Raw genomic sequence first — 15,946 nt, forward strand, 5'->3', positions numbered from 1 at the left:
GCCACAAATAAATTTGATACAGACAAGATCAGCCCCAGCTATGCCGTTGAAGTAAAGAACAGAATCGACCTCCTCGCTACAGAAGAGAGAGGCATCCAGACGAGCTATGGGGAGAAGTGAAAGCATGCGTTATTGTAACAGCCTTAGAACATGTCCCGTACAAGAAACCATCGAAATCATCCCATTGGATCTCCAATTCGACCATCAGCATCGCAGAAGAGAGAAGGAAGGCCAAAGCTACTGGGAACAGAGAAGATTTCAGAAGACTGAATGCAGAATTCCAAAGAGAGGCTAGAAAGGACAAAGAGAACTACTGGAATGAACAGTGCCAGAAGATGGAGGAAGCGAACAGGAAAGGTCATACACAAGAACTCTACACACACATGAAGAGGGCATTATCAACATTCAAGACTCGGAGGCCAATAGTTCATGGGAGCAAAGGCCAGGAATTGCATGACCAGCAAGCAATACACGATCGGTGGAAGGAATACACAGAAAATTTGTATGAAAATGAACATCAGAACTATCCGAGGAGAATGAGACACTGGAACTGGAGCCAGATATAATGGACAATGGGCAATGAAGCAATTAGCCAATGGAAAAGCCCCAGGAATTGCTCAAGACCATACCAGCGGCAGCATTAACAGCATTATGTAAATGCATATGGAGCACGTGTGCATGGCCGAAAGAATGGAAAAGAGCAGTATTCATCCCAATTCTGAAGAAGGGTTACACGTAGGATTGCTCGAATTACCGCACCATGGCCTTGATACCACATGCAAGCAAAATCCTTCTGAAGATTATCCAACAACGCTTGAGTACAACTGTCGATAGGGAAATGCTAGATGTGCAAGTTGGCTTCAGGAAAGGCAGAGGCACTCGTAATCACATTGCCAAAATAATCGATGGATTATGGAAAAAAACAGGGAGTATCAGAAAGATCTCTACATGTGTTTCATCGATTATTCAAAGGCGTTTGATGTAATTGAGCACAACAAGCTCTGGACCTGCCTGAAGGAAATGGGCATACCACCACACCTGACTACACTTATAAGATCACTCTATCAAGATGAAAACGATACAGTCCGAGCGCCATACGGAGACACGGATTGGCTCAAGATTGGAAAGGGCACACGCCAAGGATGCATCCTGTCACTAGCAGCTTTCAACATGTACGCAGAAGCTGTCATGCGGCGAGCAGGCCTGGATGAGTCCCAGATTGGCGTGAAAATAGGCGGCAGAAACATCAAAAACCTCCGATACGCCGACGATACTACCCTGCTGGCTGAAAACAAGAAGGATCTCGGACATCTGATCATGAAAGTCAAAGAAGAAAGTGAGAAGGTTGGATTGCACCTGAACATTAAGAAGACAAAGATCATGACAACAGCAAAAAATGCGAACATTAATATCAAGATCAATAATGAGGAAATTGAAGTGGTTAAAGATTTCATCTTCCTTGGCTCCAAAATTGATCGTGATGGTGACTGCACCCCTGAGATTAAGAGACGGTTGGCACTTGAAAGAAATGCGATGGTCAGTATGAACAACATCTGGAAGAGTAAAGACATCAGCCTGGCAACCAAATGCAGATTGGTCAGTGCGATCATTTTCCCAATAACAATGTATGGCTTTGAAACCTGGACTCTGGGAAAGGCAGAGAGGCGAAAGATCGATGCATTTGACCTGTGGTGCTGGAGACGTCTGCTGCGCATTCCGTGGACTGCAAGAATAACGAACCAAGCAGTCCTGTAACGGACCAAACCGATAATCTCATTGAAGGCCAAAATAACAAAGCAAAAGCTCTCCTACTTTAGTCACATCATGCGAAGCAAGTCGCTTGAGAAGGACGTCATGCTTGGAATGACTGGTGGTAAAATGATCGGGAGAAACGGAGGGAGAGAGGGGAAGGGGGAGGGGTAAAGGGAGAGGGAGAGAGATATCTTACTAATGCTTTATAAAGGGGCATAATGATGTTGTCTTCCCTTCCATCCATTGCCTGTTTAATGCAAGATTGTAAGGAATTGGTGAACACGTCCTTTGCAAAGTGTTCCCTCCTTACCTGCATTGCCACAGACCTCCGCTCTGGCACCAGTGCGTGCGCGCACCACTGCTCTGTTTACAGAGCGTGCGCAACTCTTCTACTGTGCTACTTTCTGGGGAGGTGTGAAGAAAAGAGTTGACAGGTTGCATGATGCTTACTCGTTGAAGCAATGAGCTGCAGACACCAGCCAACTCTCACTGATGATTGTGGCTCCGCAGAAGTGCTCGTTGTTCTCCCTCAGGCTGACCTGCCACGGGAACTCCCCCTTGGAAGCATCCGATCCTCCAACTATCCTGTTTGCTTTCTGCAGGGCGGGTTGGGTACCACAGTCTAAGAAATGGACACACAGGGGGTGAGAGAAGGAGACATGGGGGCTGAAAAGAGAGATGCTGGGAGAGGGAGACATGGGGGTGAGAGAAGAAAGACTGGGAGAGAGACACATGGGGTGAGAAGAGAGAGACAAAGAGGGAGACACAGGGGTGAGGGAAGAGGGACTGGGAGAGAGAGAGTGACAGGTCGTGAGAAGAGAGACTGGGAGAGGGAGACACCAGAGGGAAGAGAGAGAAACTGGGAGAAGGTGATATGGGGGTGAAGAGAGAGACGGGGAGAGGGAGACACCTGGGGGGGAAGAGAGAGAAACTGGAAGAGAGAGACACGGGGGCTGAGAAGAGAAACTGGGAGAGGAGATGGAGGGGGAAGATAGACAGAGAGGGAGACACGGGGTTAGAGAAGAGAGATTGGAAGAGAGTGACGGGGTGAGAAGAGAGAGACTGGGAGAGTGTGACAGGGGGAAAGAGAGAGAGAGAGAGAGACTGGGAGTAGTAGACATGGGGGGAGAGAGAGACTGACAAAGGGAGAAACGGGTGAGAGAAGAGAGAGAGAGCGAGACTGGGAGAACGAGACATGGGGGGGAAGAGAGACTGGGAGAGGGAGAAAGGTGGGAAGAGAAATACGGGGAGAGGAAGACACGGGGGAAGAGAGAGAGACTAGCAGAGGGTGACTGGGGTGGGGAAGAGAGACTGGGAGAGGGAGACACGGGGGTAAGAGAGAGATTGGGAGAGTGACATACAGGGGTGAGAAGAAGGACACACGGGGTGAGTAGAAAGAGAATGGGTGAGGGAGACACGGGGGTGAGATGAGACAGGGAGAGGGAGACACAAAGGTGAGAAGAGAGACTGGGAGAAGGAGACGGAATGAGAAGATAGCGACTGGAAGAGGGAGAAATGGGGTTGAGAAGAAAAACTGGGAGAGGGAGACACTGTGGGAAGATAGAGAGACTTGAAGAGTGAGAAGAGAGAGACTGGGAGAGGGTCACACAGTGGGTGAGAAGAGAGACAGGGAGAGAGAGAGTCAAGGGGGGGAGAGAGACACAAGGGAGTGAGAAGAGGGGGACAAAGGGGTTGAGAGAAGAGAGACTGGGAGAGAGAGACACGGGGGGTGGAGAAGAGAGGGACACAGGGGGTGAGAGAAGCGAGAGAAAGACAGTGACAAAGGAAAGGGACTATCACAGAGAGAAGTAGCAGAGGTGACAATGACAACAAAGAGACACTGTAATGTGGAGATCTCCATTAACTCCTTGCGTGCCAGAACCGTAACACATTGCTGGCCCTCTTGCTGCACCATACAGTATGTTTCAAAGAAAAAAAGTCCATCAATGGGACTTTTTCTTTGATACATCTGGAGCAATTATTTATCCCCAGATTTGCCTCAATTTTCCTCTGATACATATGCCCCAAATTGTATATCTGGCATTAAAATGTGAGCTGAACCCCACCCCTCCCCCCTCCAGATGTTGGGGGAATGAAACATTCCAAAGAGCTAAGTGGGAAGAAAGGATCAGGGTATCCATGACAACAGCTGGGGCCGATCAGAGTGCTGCATTTCTGACATTTCCAAATACAGCAGGGCCCCGGGTATACGGCGGGTTCCGTTCCAGGGGCCCGCCGTATAGTGAAAATCGCCGGAAAGCGGATCTGGCGATTTTCAGTGCTGCGCATGCGCAAACCGACATTTTCGCCGTTCTGTGCATGTGCAACCTGCGGTCTGCGCGCGCAACATGCGGTCTGCGCATGCGCGCCGGGCGAACCCGCCCGTTCTGCGCATGTGCGATTTTAAATTCAACATGGCAGCCCCCTTCTCGGTGCCGCCGTATCAGCGGATCGTGGAAAAGCGGAGCGCCGAGAAGCAGGGCCCTGCTGTACATACAACATAAATTATGGTGAGTAAAAAAAAGTAACAAAAACTCTCCATTGTACAGTGTATAGAAAATAAAATGACTACTTGGGAGTACATTCATATATTTCAGACAGGTCCACAAATCTGCCTTTTCCCATTATCTCTTAGCATACAATGTTTACTCTGCGGCCAGGAATTCTGGGTAATGACATGCAAGTGAGTACTCACAGTTTGAACCCTGGATGTGTTTTACGGCAGGCATAAGCTTATAGGGGTCCATGATTAGGGTGACCAGACTTCCGGGTGTTTAGCTGGGACAGTCCCGGTTTTTTTGCCCTCTGTCCCGGTGTTCCGAAATCTATTTAAATGTCCCGGTTTTATATCTAAATGTCTTGAGGCGCCGATCACGCATGTACGGCTAACAAGCGATGATCACACGTGCGCATACGCGGGCGGAAAGTGCCCATCGTGCTTGCCGGCTCTGCATCCGCATGCATGGCCGGCAAGTGGCGTGCGCCCACGCATGTGCGATGGGCGCTTGCCAGCCTCGCACGCATGATGGGCACTTGCATGTGCAGTCGGTGTATCCCATTTGCATTTGCGCATGCACAGTCGGCGCCCGCTGTTTGCGCATGCGCTACATTTGTCACCGTTTGTCCATGTTAAAATGGACAAGAAGCATAAAGTGACAGTGTGAGTGTTCATTGGCATGTCATTACAAAGAATTCATGGCTGCAGTGGAAGCATTGTATGCTAAGAGATAATGGGGAACGGCAGCTTTGTGGACCTGTCTAAGACATGTGAATGTCCTCACAAGGTAATAAGGTCAGCTTTGAAGAACTGAGCGTTCTGATTGGTTGTTACTGTCCCAGCCTTGGAATCCTGTATGACTGGGTGGAAGGGGAGGGTTACTTACTGCAGCTCTTCTCATCCGATCCGTCATCACAGTCCTGAATAGTGTCACACTCTGGGTTTTGCTTTACGATGCACTGGCTGTTCCGGCAGGCAAACACTTGCGCTGGGCAACTTCCTGGGAAAACAAGTCAGCCATTTACAGCCAAGGGACGGATAGAAGCAGGTAGCGCTGGCTAGTTGAGAGTAGAGCGAGAGAGAGAAAGGTGATGGAGGGAGATAGAGAGTGTGATGGGGGAGATAAAGAGAGAAGGAGATGGAAGGGGACAGAGAGCAAGGAGCGAGAGATGGAGGAAGAGAGAGAGAGAGAGTGTGAGTAGGGAGATGAGAGAGAGCTGTGAGGAGGGGGAGAGTGAGGAGGAAGAGAATGTGAGGAGGGAGAGGGAGAGTGGAAGAGGAGGAGAGAGAGACAAGGGAGATAGAGGGGGATGGAGAGAGTGTGAGGAGGAAGACAGAGAGTGTGAGAAGCAGTGTTGGATTAAGACTTTGCGAGGCTCTAAACTATGATAAAGACGGTGGCCCCTATAAAAAAAAATAATGTTAAAAATATTAAATGTTAAATATTAAATGTTAAAAATAATGTTAAAAAATAATGTGGGCAGGGTAACTACCGTAAACTGTTTTGAGTACTCCTCACAATTGAGAGGCGGTGTGAGAGTCCAGTAGTAGAACTTAAACAAAACAGGGACTGTGGATGTGAAGTCGAAGGAAAGAACTAACTGAACCTTTATGTTCTTCTGCAGAATGTTGTTGAGTTGCTGTTGTCCGTCTTTTCTTTACATGACATAGGTTGCTCTTCCGGTATCGATCCCCGGATGTGGTGGCTGTCTACGGCGAACAGATGGTACTGTGTGGAGTCTCCCTCTCGGTCTCTGCTGGGCACAAGTCACACTCTACGCGTTTCTCCTCCTTGGCCATCTGTTCGCCGTAGACAGCCTCCAGGGTCTACATCCGGGGATCGATACCGGAAGTGCGGGATCCGAAAGACGCAGACGTCACAGTGTACCGTGAGCATCTTGCAGAGAGACCACTCTGCAACCTCCGCGGTGGATGTTTGGTCATGTTTTGATCTATCTGCGCATATGTTTTAGAAACCATGTGAGTGTGATTTTACCCTTTTATGTAGATAAAACAAGTGTCTTGCAATTTTGCGCTATGTTTGTTCCTCTTCTTTCAAACCGGTATATGCGGTGAGGATTCCATACCTCAAGCGGTTCCATAGATACTACAATCCCATAAAGATTGAAAGATAAAGAAACCTTTACGTACATCTTAACACAGAGAAATCTGTGAGAATAACTTGGATCGGGGTATTGAAAACTTATTGAAAAGAAAAGACTTAAGACACATTGCACCATTTGTATATGTTTTTTATTCACATATCCTTGCGCTCCCTGATCTTCCTGGGCACCAATGCAAATCGTGGATTGAGAAAGCAATCCCTATCAAGGGTTGAGCAGCATCGAATTAAGTCTGTATTTTATTCAAATATAAACACAAAATCACTATTTAAGTTGATTTCGTTTTGTGCACATTATAGCACTATTTTTGGGGGTGATTCACTTATACCCTAACACTGTTTAATTTGTGAATTTAAATAGATTTAAGCGCTATTAGATAACACGTTTTTTTCCACAATAGGTTGCTTTTAACATACATTCAACTTTTGTTACTAAAGATTCAAACCCCCATTGATTTTATTCTAATTTATTTTTAGCGTGAATAGACCCTTGGAATTTACGGGGACCCTAAAATATATTATAGGTATTTGGGGAAAAAAAATGTTTCTTAGTATTTGAAGGCCCCTCAAATTGTGAGGCCCTAAACTGTAACTTATTTAGCTCATAGGTAAATTCACTGCTGGTGACAGGAGAGGGAGGGGGAGGGGAGGAGACAGAGAGCCAGAGATAGAAAGAGGGATGGGAGAGAATGTGAATAATGGAAAGGGTGGAAAGGGGATATAAGAGGGGAAGATAAAAACAAGACTGGAGAGGCAAAGAAGAGGCCTTTTCCTAACAGTTATACACTTGGAATCATTACACAGAGCCATAGAAGGAGCTTACCCGACTTCAGGCCTATGGTATAAAAGGACAGCCCTTCAGCATCTGAAATAAACACACACACCCATCAATATTACCAGGTCCTCCACCTCTGCAGCCCTAGAGATAGCTGCGCCTGTTTAACACAGCGCAGCGAGATAAAATACAGCTGGTATATGGCTTTAAATGGCATCACATGACCTCACTTTCAAGATAATTTCAAGGGCTTTTTTGGTGTGATATCACCATGAAAGGATCATTTTTAACTAAAACCTCTTCCCCCCTCCCCCCCCACTTTCCCCCTGCCCCATGGAGGTTAGAGACTACTCATTTCTACACACGAACCTTCAGACTTCAATAACACAGCCCTCTACTGTTCACTGAAAGAGACTTACTGTTCTCCCATTAAAAAAAACAATATAACGTCCTCTCCATAATTATCTCTCATTTCATTTTTCCTCCTTTTCTTTTTTTTTTTCTCCAATTTTTCATTTACTTCAATCGTTCTTGGCGCTCGTAAAGGCGACGGCTTCTCTCTGGCGTTGCTCGGATTACAGGGCAATGTTGGCGAGTTGTCAACGCTTCTGCTATTCCTGCACTGGCACGGTGACTTTTAACCCTTTTCGGGCCAGACATGTATGCAATGTGTTAGTCCAGGCCAACTCCAGTCCTCAAGGGCCACCAACAGGTCAGGTTTTCATGATATCCCTTCTTCAGCACAAGTGGCTCAAGCAGGGATATCCTGAAAACTTGATCGGTTGGTGGCCTTTGAGGACAGGAGTTGTCCACCCCTGCGTTAGTGTGATCTGGTTCCTTCGAAAGGTTTAACCCCCTTGTGAGAGAGTGAAGCATTAACTCTCTCGGTTCAGGGTCAGGAGACCACAACCAAGTGTCAGGTCCAGGGCCGCCAACAGGGGGGGACAGAGGATACTGGCGTCCCGGGCCCTGTTAATCAGCAGAAAAAGGCATCGAAAGGGAAGGCAAGGTGAAAAGAAAGTCTCCTAAACTGACTCCTAAGCTGAAATACCACTTAAGAAAACTGGAGCGGGATTCGGGGTGGCGTCAGGCTAAGAGACAGAGGTCTGAGCTCTGCAGAAGCTCAATGAGCAAACAACCAGAAAGGCAGCAACCTGCATACAAAAGCAGCTGAGTGACAGGCAAGGAGAGAAAAGGGTCCCAAGGGAGCTGGATGGAAAGGCACCTCTTTAAAAAATCCAATACGCTTCCAAAGCAGCTGCAGCAGTGTCCTTAGAAAGCAGAAAAGAAGGAGAAACCCAAGATGGCAGCCAACCTCATGGGGCAGGATCCGGAGGATGTCTGTGACCCACAGGAGAGTGAGATATACAGGGAGCAGAGAGAGCATGGTGAGGTGGCCAGAGCTGTGGGGAGGGAAATCATGCCAACTCTGACTAAAAGCTTTAAAAAGCTGCAGAGAGCCATAGAGGATCTTAAAGGGGAACTCACCTCCCAGAGCACTAGAATAGAGGAGGCTGAAATAGAGTGAGCGACCTGGAGGGTAACTCTGCAGCACTGCAACTAGAAATGCAGACTTTAAAAAGAAAGAATCAGTCCCTAGAGGAGACAATAAATGATCTAGAAAATACATCACGCATTACTTGGATCCCGGAGTCTGTGAAACCAATACAATTAATGGACTTTTGCTCCAAATGGATACCAAAGATACTTTGAATTACTCAGGAAGGAGCCCAGGTCAAGATTGAGAAGGCCCACAGACCAGTTCAGTCCAAACAAGGGCAAGAACACAGACCCAGGGCAGTAATGGCGAGAGTCCTAGATTTTGCAGAAAAAAAACCTGCTACAAGCATATAAAAGCGCTAGCAGCCTAATATTTGAAGGACGTAGGATCCTGTTATTTCAAGACTATTCAGCAGTGGTATCAGCTAAAAGGAGGGAATTCAGCAAGGTGTGCAGCGCTCTCTTGAAGTCTAACAAAAAAATTACACTAAGCTACCCTGCCACGCTGAGAGTCTTAACGGGTGCAGGAACAAGAGTGTTCAGCAGAGTACTTCTTGGGAAATCCTGGGACAAAAGCTTGAAGGAGGGAAAAAGTGGCTGCAGATATGGCTATGGTTGGATATGGCTTCAGAGAAAGGAAGAACAAAAAATGCAATATAGAGAATTTAATTTATATAGATATAGAATAAAGCAGGCAAACTAATGGGGAATTTAGTCAGGAACAATACTTCATCTAAATATATATCGAAAATACAGAAAGCTAATGGGGAAATCTTAACAGAACCCAAAGGAATATATTAGCATTCCAAGAATATTTTCAAAAATTATACAGGAAGAGTGAGGAAAACGAGGAGGAAATGGAGGAGTTCATGGGGAAATTACAAGTGCCTAAATTAACAAGGGAGGATAAACAAAGACTAAACTAACCAATTTCCGCAGACGAAATAACAGAGTTGATTTAAAAAAACATAAAAATGGCAAAGCACCAGGGCCTGATGAGTTTGGTGTTGAGTTCTATAAAATGTTCAGTGAGGAAATAGGGCTACCACTTAAGGAAGCATTCAAAGGTATATTAAAAACTGAAGAATACTTAGAAAAGGGAAAGATGTTTTTTATAACAATTCTTCACAAGGAAGTGGAAAACAGAAAACAGAATCATATAGGCTTATATCATTATTTAATGAAGATGCCAAGATCCTCCCAAAAATATTAGCTGAGAGGTTAGCCTCTATCCTACCAAAATTGATTCCTCCTGATCAATCAGGCTTTGTAAAAGGGAGACCTTGTAATGGGTGCTCGCCCAAACCAGAACGGGACCGCAGGGCAGAGGAGGGGATATCGAAACAGCGAAATGGAGCAGCGAAGCTGAGTCTGGATTGTGGGTTTCATAGTCGTGGGTAGCCAGGTCAAGGTAGGAGAGCGGCGTAGTCGAGGTCAAGGCAGGTGGCACAGGAGCGATGGTCGGGGTCACAGGCTAGGGTCGGCATCAGGGAAGTTCTCAGCAAACAGGGAAGACAGGGTAGGCCTCAGGAACAGAAAAAGTTTCAGCACAGGGAAGGCCTCAGGAACAGAGAAGGTTTCAGCACAAGGGCTTCAGCACAGGGAAGGCCCCAGGAACAGAGAAGGCTAGGCAAGGCAGACGTGCTTGCCACAAGCACAGTTTACAATGAATATGCCCAGCCCCTTCCTAGTGGGGGAGGCTGACCCTAAATATCAAGGAGAGCCAATAGGTGCAGAGCTGCACAGCAGGCAGCAACAAGGCAGACAGCAATTTTAGTCCAGGAACAGCTGTAGCCAATTGCTCACTTCAGGGAGAGGTTTGCCAGGAACCAAGATGGCTACTACAGCCATGTAAGGGCAAGTTCCAGCCAAACCCTGGACTGGAACCCTTACAGAATATTAGAAAGGTTATGAAGAATATTAGAAAGGTTATGTCTGCCATTTACTAGACCAATTCTAATTTTAAAATAAATAAATAATATAATATATCAATCCACACCGAAAAGGCCTTCGATAACGTAAGCTGGAAGTATCTGTTCCAGGTGCTGCAAAAAAGGTTAGAAGGATCTTTCCTTGGGATAATTCAATCAATGTACGCAGACCCAAAAGCTAAAATTATGGTAGCAGGGTTATTATCTCCTGAGTTCAAATTATACAGAGGGACGAGACAGGGGTGTCCTCTGTCATCCTTGCTCTTTATTTTAGCGATCGAGCCCTTGGCCAAATATTTGAGACAAATGGAAAGTTTCAAGGTAATCAATATAGGAAAGTATGAGGCTAAATTGGCCCTGTTTGCGGATGATCTGCTGCTCCTAGTGTCCAACCCTGAGAAGGCATTGCCCAGTATATTTCACGCTACTGAGGACTTTGGTAAATTCTCAGGTTTCAAAGTTAATATCACAAAACGGAAATATTAATCCTCACAAATACAGTATGAATGCTGTAACATGGGATGAGAAGATACATTATAAAAAGACAAGAAAATCTATAAAATATCTGGGTTTTAATATTGCAGCGGACCTGGGAAAATTATACATAGACAATTTTAGGAGTATTTTTCAGAAGGTAACTACGGAACTGGAAGGGTGGCAGAACCTCCCTCTGAACCTGTCAGGGAGATGCCAACTGATCAAAGTGGTAGAATTCTCTACCTCTTACAAATGTTACCATTACTAATAAGGCATACTGATAACAAAGATTTGAATAGACCATTTAGCCCCCTTCTTTTCACTGGATTCCAGAGTGTTGTCCTCCTCCCCCCCTCTCCCGACCTCCCCATCTCGGCCCTTACCCTATGTCCTCCAGTCCTATTTTTTCTTAGGTGTCATTTGTCACTTTTATTTATTGCTACGCACTAGGACTTTATGGGGGGGGGGGGGTGCGTGGCTACAGAGGCCCCGTGCTAAGAGCGGGAGGCCTCTGTAAATGTACTCACTAGCTTCTTGTCCACGTGTCTTCAATGCAATGCGGCGTCAAATGACGCCGATTACCATGGAGACGTGACATAAAATGACGCCGCGGGTCACGTGACGTGACCCCGCAGCGTCATTTGACGCTTTGTTGAAGTTAAGGGGGGGGCGCGATCGACCAGAAGAGCAGGAAAGGGGGGAGGGCGCAGCGCAACAAGTTTGCGCACCCCTGCACTAGAGAGTATTCCACACTAGTGGCTGTGCACGTATATCTATTGTGTGTTTTCACATTAAAATCATTTTTTGCCTATCTCTAGACTACATTGTTCTTTCTGAGTGCTGGGAACTTATCCATTTGTTATAGTTATTGTGCAGGGTTTAGGGTCCCTCCCTGTTCCCGCTGCACCACATTTCACAATATTAGAATGTTATTGTTTGAGGCCTGGAGCAGAGATTTCAAGGGAAAATGGGATTAGAGGATACTGACTGGTTCAGATAGAACTAGAAAACTAATAATCTCAGAAACGGGAAGAGAGATGCAACTAAAACTGACATACAGTGCATATTGTGCTTTTAACATAAGGCTAAGGCCCCGCTCCCTCAGTCAGCGCGCCCGCACTGCAGACAGGCGCAGTGGGAGGGGGGGGCTGGAGTGGGTGGGGGGGGCGTGGTAAAACTTTGCCAGATCGTGGTGCCGTGGTGCCGTCCACCCCTCCACCACCCCCACACGCAACACATACACACAACACATACATATACACACACATTTTTCCCCGCAGCTCCTTCCCTGCTCCCCTCCCAATCCGCCTCCCATCCGTAGCTCCTTCCCTCCCCTCCTCCCCATTGGCTGACTCGCGTACCACGTGACGCGTCAGCGCTGAAAAGCACAAGCCGGTTGTAGCTCCAGCGGCTGACGCGTCACAGTCCGTAGTCAGCCCTGCCGGAAGGAGGCAGCGGGGGCAAGGACTATTCGGGTAAGGGTCTGGTGGCCCGCGGCCGCAGCGGGTTCGCAGCTTAAGTTACAAGAATACAGACAAATCCAAGAATAAATATCCAAAGTGCCAACAACCTAAAGCAGACCTAAAACACTGCTTATGGGACTGCCGCAAGATCTCAAACTTTTAGGCCCAAGTGCTGGATTATATACAGCAGAATGTTAAAATAACTGTGGTTAAAGAACCAGTGTCTTTGATATTTGGCAATTTAGAGCAATGGAAAATCCTAAATAACGGGGCGAGAATACCTAAATTCGTAGAAATAACATTACTGTCTGCCAGAAAAACCATAATGTTACAGTGGATAAAGGATATTCCCCCTAACATGGAGATGCTAAACAAATATTTTACACAATTATTCAAATTAGATAAAATGGAAGCCGAAACTAACAAAGAACAAAAGACGCAAACACTATTTAAACAATTTGATCCCTTTATTGAAATTGTACCAGACAGGTGAGGTTGAGGAGACAGCACAATGCATGGGAAAACTGGCCGTTAAGCAAGTAAAAGAATAGTTAGAGAAATGGAAAGATGAGATGATGCGAGAAGTCCTCTGCAGGGTTGAAGCCAAGGGCATCATTGAAAAGCAGTGGTTCAAAAACCTCGAGCAAGAGGCAGGCCGGGCAAACTTCAAACCTCGAGCAAGACGCAGGCCGGGCAAACATCAAACCTCAAGCAAGAGGCAGGCCGGGCAAACATCAAACCTCAAGCAAGAGGCAGTCCGGGCAAACATCAAACCTCGAGCAAGAGGCAGGCCGGGCAAACTTCAAACCTTGAGCTAGAGGCAGGCCGGGCAAACTTCAATCCTCGAGCAAGAGGCAGGCCGGGCAAACTTCAAACCTCGAGCAAGAGGCAGGCTGGGCAAACATCAAACCTCGAGCAAGAGGCAGGCCGGGCAAACTTCAAACCTCGAGCAAGAGGCAGGCCGGGCAAACATCAAACCTCGAGCAAGAGGCAGGCCGGGCAAACATCAAACCTCAAGCAAGAGGCAGGCCGGGCAAACATCAAACCTCGAGCAAGAGGCAGGCCGGGCAAACTTCAAACCTCGAGCAAGAGGCAGGCCGGGCAAACATCAAACCTCGAGCAAGAGGCAGGCCGGGCAAACTTCAAACCTCGAGCAAGAGGCAGGCCGGGCAAACATCAAACCTCAAGCAAGAGGCAGGCCGGGCAAACTTCAAACCTCGAGCAAGAGGCAGGCCGGGCAAACATCAAACCTCGAGCAAGAGGCAGGCCGGGCAAACTTCAAACCTCGAGCAAGAGGCAGGCCGGGCAAACATCAAACCTCGAGCAAGAGGCAGACCGAGCAAACTTCAAACCTCGAGCAAGAGGCAGGCCGGGCAAACTTCAAACCTTGAGCTAGAGGCAGGCCGGGCAAACTTCAAACCTCGAGCAAGAGGCAGGCCGGGCAAACTTCAAACCTCGAGCAAGAGGCAGGCCGGGCAAACATCAAACCTCAAGCAAGAGGCAGGCCGGGCAAACATCAAACCTCGAGCAAGAGGCAGGCCGGGCAAACTTCAAACCTTGAGCTAGAGGCAGGCCGGGCAAACTTCAAACCTTGAGCAAGAGGCAGGCCGGGCAAACTTCAAACCTTGAGCAAGAGGCAGGCCGGGCAAACTTCAAACCTCGAGCAAGAGGCAGGCCGGGCAAACTTCAAACCTCGAGCAAGAGGCAGGCCGGGCAAACATCAAACCTCGAGCAAGAGGCAGGCCGGGCAAACTTCAAACATCGAGCAAGAGGCAGGCCGGGCAAACTTCAAACATCGAGCAAGAGGCAGGCCGGGCAAACTTCAAACCTCGAGCAAGAGGCAGGCCGGGCAAACATCAAACCTCAAGCAAGAGGCAGGCCGGGCAAACATCAAACCTCGAGCAAGAGGCAGGCCGGGCAAACTTCAAACCTTGAGCTAGAGGCAGGCCGGGCAAACTTCAAACCTTGAGCAAGAGGCAGGCCGGGCAAACTTCAAACCTTGAGCAAGAGGCAGGCCGGGCAAACTTCAAACCTCGAGCAAGAGGCAGGCCGGGCAAACATCAAACCTCGAGCAAGAGGCAGGCCGGGCAAACTTCAAACATCGAGCAAGAGGCAGGCCGGGCAAACTTCAAACATCGAGTAAGAGGCAGGCTGGGCAAACTTCAAACCTCGAGCAAGAGGCAGGCCGGGCAAACTTCCAACCTCGAGCAAGAGGCAGGCCGGGCAAACTTCAGAAAAATCCAGACGAACGAGAATTGTCAGAGTGCGCCAAGATAGAGCGAATACTTGAAGACAGTGTTCGAGTGCACAGGTTATAAAGATTTTGTCACCGGTGTTCTCTTCAACTACAACTACACATCGTAAGCGCACACTGATAAAGAGGTAGTGAATTTCTGTGCATCATGTCCCGAGTACCAGATAATACCCCCAAAGCGGAAAAACAAAGTTACTAGTAGGAATGAAGATAGTCTTAAGTAAAGACATTGCACAAAGGAGAACCAGATCTATGGATCCCATCCGAAGTCGGAAAGACATAGAAAGAACTGAAGAACGGAAGAGAAGTTCTGGGTTTTGGTGGACTAGAAGTCAAATAAGACGAAAAGGGATCTGTCAAACAGAAGACTCCGCTGTGAGGCAGATTTTTTTTTGTCCCGCCGGGGGGCTCTGAATGGGGAAGTGTTTGTCAATCAAGTGTTTTCTTTACCGTTATCGCACGCAATAAAGATTAGGGGTGTGGGATAGAGAGGGGTTATTTGCCGGAGAACTTTTGCTTGACAGTGATATCAGCCAGAGGAAATCATACCTATCCCATCTCAGCTCACAAGGTTTACAAACTGACTTTAAAACATGATTTAAAAAAACTTATAGGTGTCAGATTTTGATTTAAAAAAAAAAAAGGAATTAATCATCCAGTTGTGACCCCTCAAACATGTGACTGCCATTAGTACACTTTCCTTACACAGAGGACTGACCCCTCAAACATGTGACTGCCATTAGTACACTTTCCTTATACAGAGGACTGACCCCTCAAACATGGGACTGCCATTAGTACACTTTCCTTATACAGAGGACTGACCCCTCAAACATGGGACTGCCATTAGTACAATTTCCTTATACAGAGGACTGACCCCTCAAACATGGGACTGCCATTAGTACACTTTCCTTATACAGAGGACTGACCCCTCAAACATGGGACTGCCATTAGTACACTTTCCTTATACAGGGGACTGACCCCTCAAACATGGGACTGCCATTAGTACACTTTCCTTATACAGAGGACTGACCCCTCAAACATGGGACTGCCATTAGTACACTTTCCTTACACAGAGGACTGACCCCTCAAACATGGGACTGCCATTAGTACACTTTCCTTACACAGAGGACTGACCCCTCAAACATGTGACTGCCATTAGTACACTTTCCTTATAC

At 47.3% G+C, this 15,946-nt stretch overlaps 1 protein-coding gene across 1 annotated transcript in view; it reads right to left on the bottom strand.

Moving 5' to 3' along the window:
- The window catches only part of TMPRSS9 (transmembrane serine protease 9), a 68,983-nt gene that overhangs the window by 38,877 nt on the left and 14,160 nt on the right, over positions 1 to 15,946 (bottom strand). Inside the window, exons 5-7 of the mRNA XM_075611652.1 lie at positions 7,195 to 7,236; positions 5,136 to 5,249; positions 2,203 to 2,374 (exon numbers count right to left, since the gene is read on the bottom strand). Of these exons, the coding sequence (XP_075467767.1) occupies positions 2,203 to 2,374; positions 5,136 to 5,249; positions 7,195 to 7,236 (328 nt within the window). The remainder of the gene's footprint in view (positions 1 to 2,202; positions 2,375 to 5,135; positions 5,250 to 7,194; positions 7,237 to 15,946) is intronic.

Source organism: Ascaphus truei, chromosome 8 (genome assembly GCF_040206685.1).
Source record: "Ascaphus truei isolate aAscTru1 chromosome 8, aAscTru1.hap1, whole genome shotgun sequence".
NCBI lineage: Eukaryota > Metazoa > Chordata > Amphibia > Anura > Ascaphidae > Ascaphus > Ascaphus truei.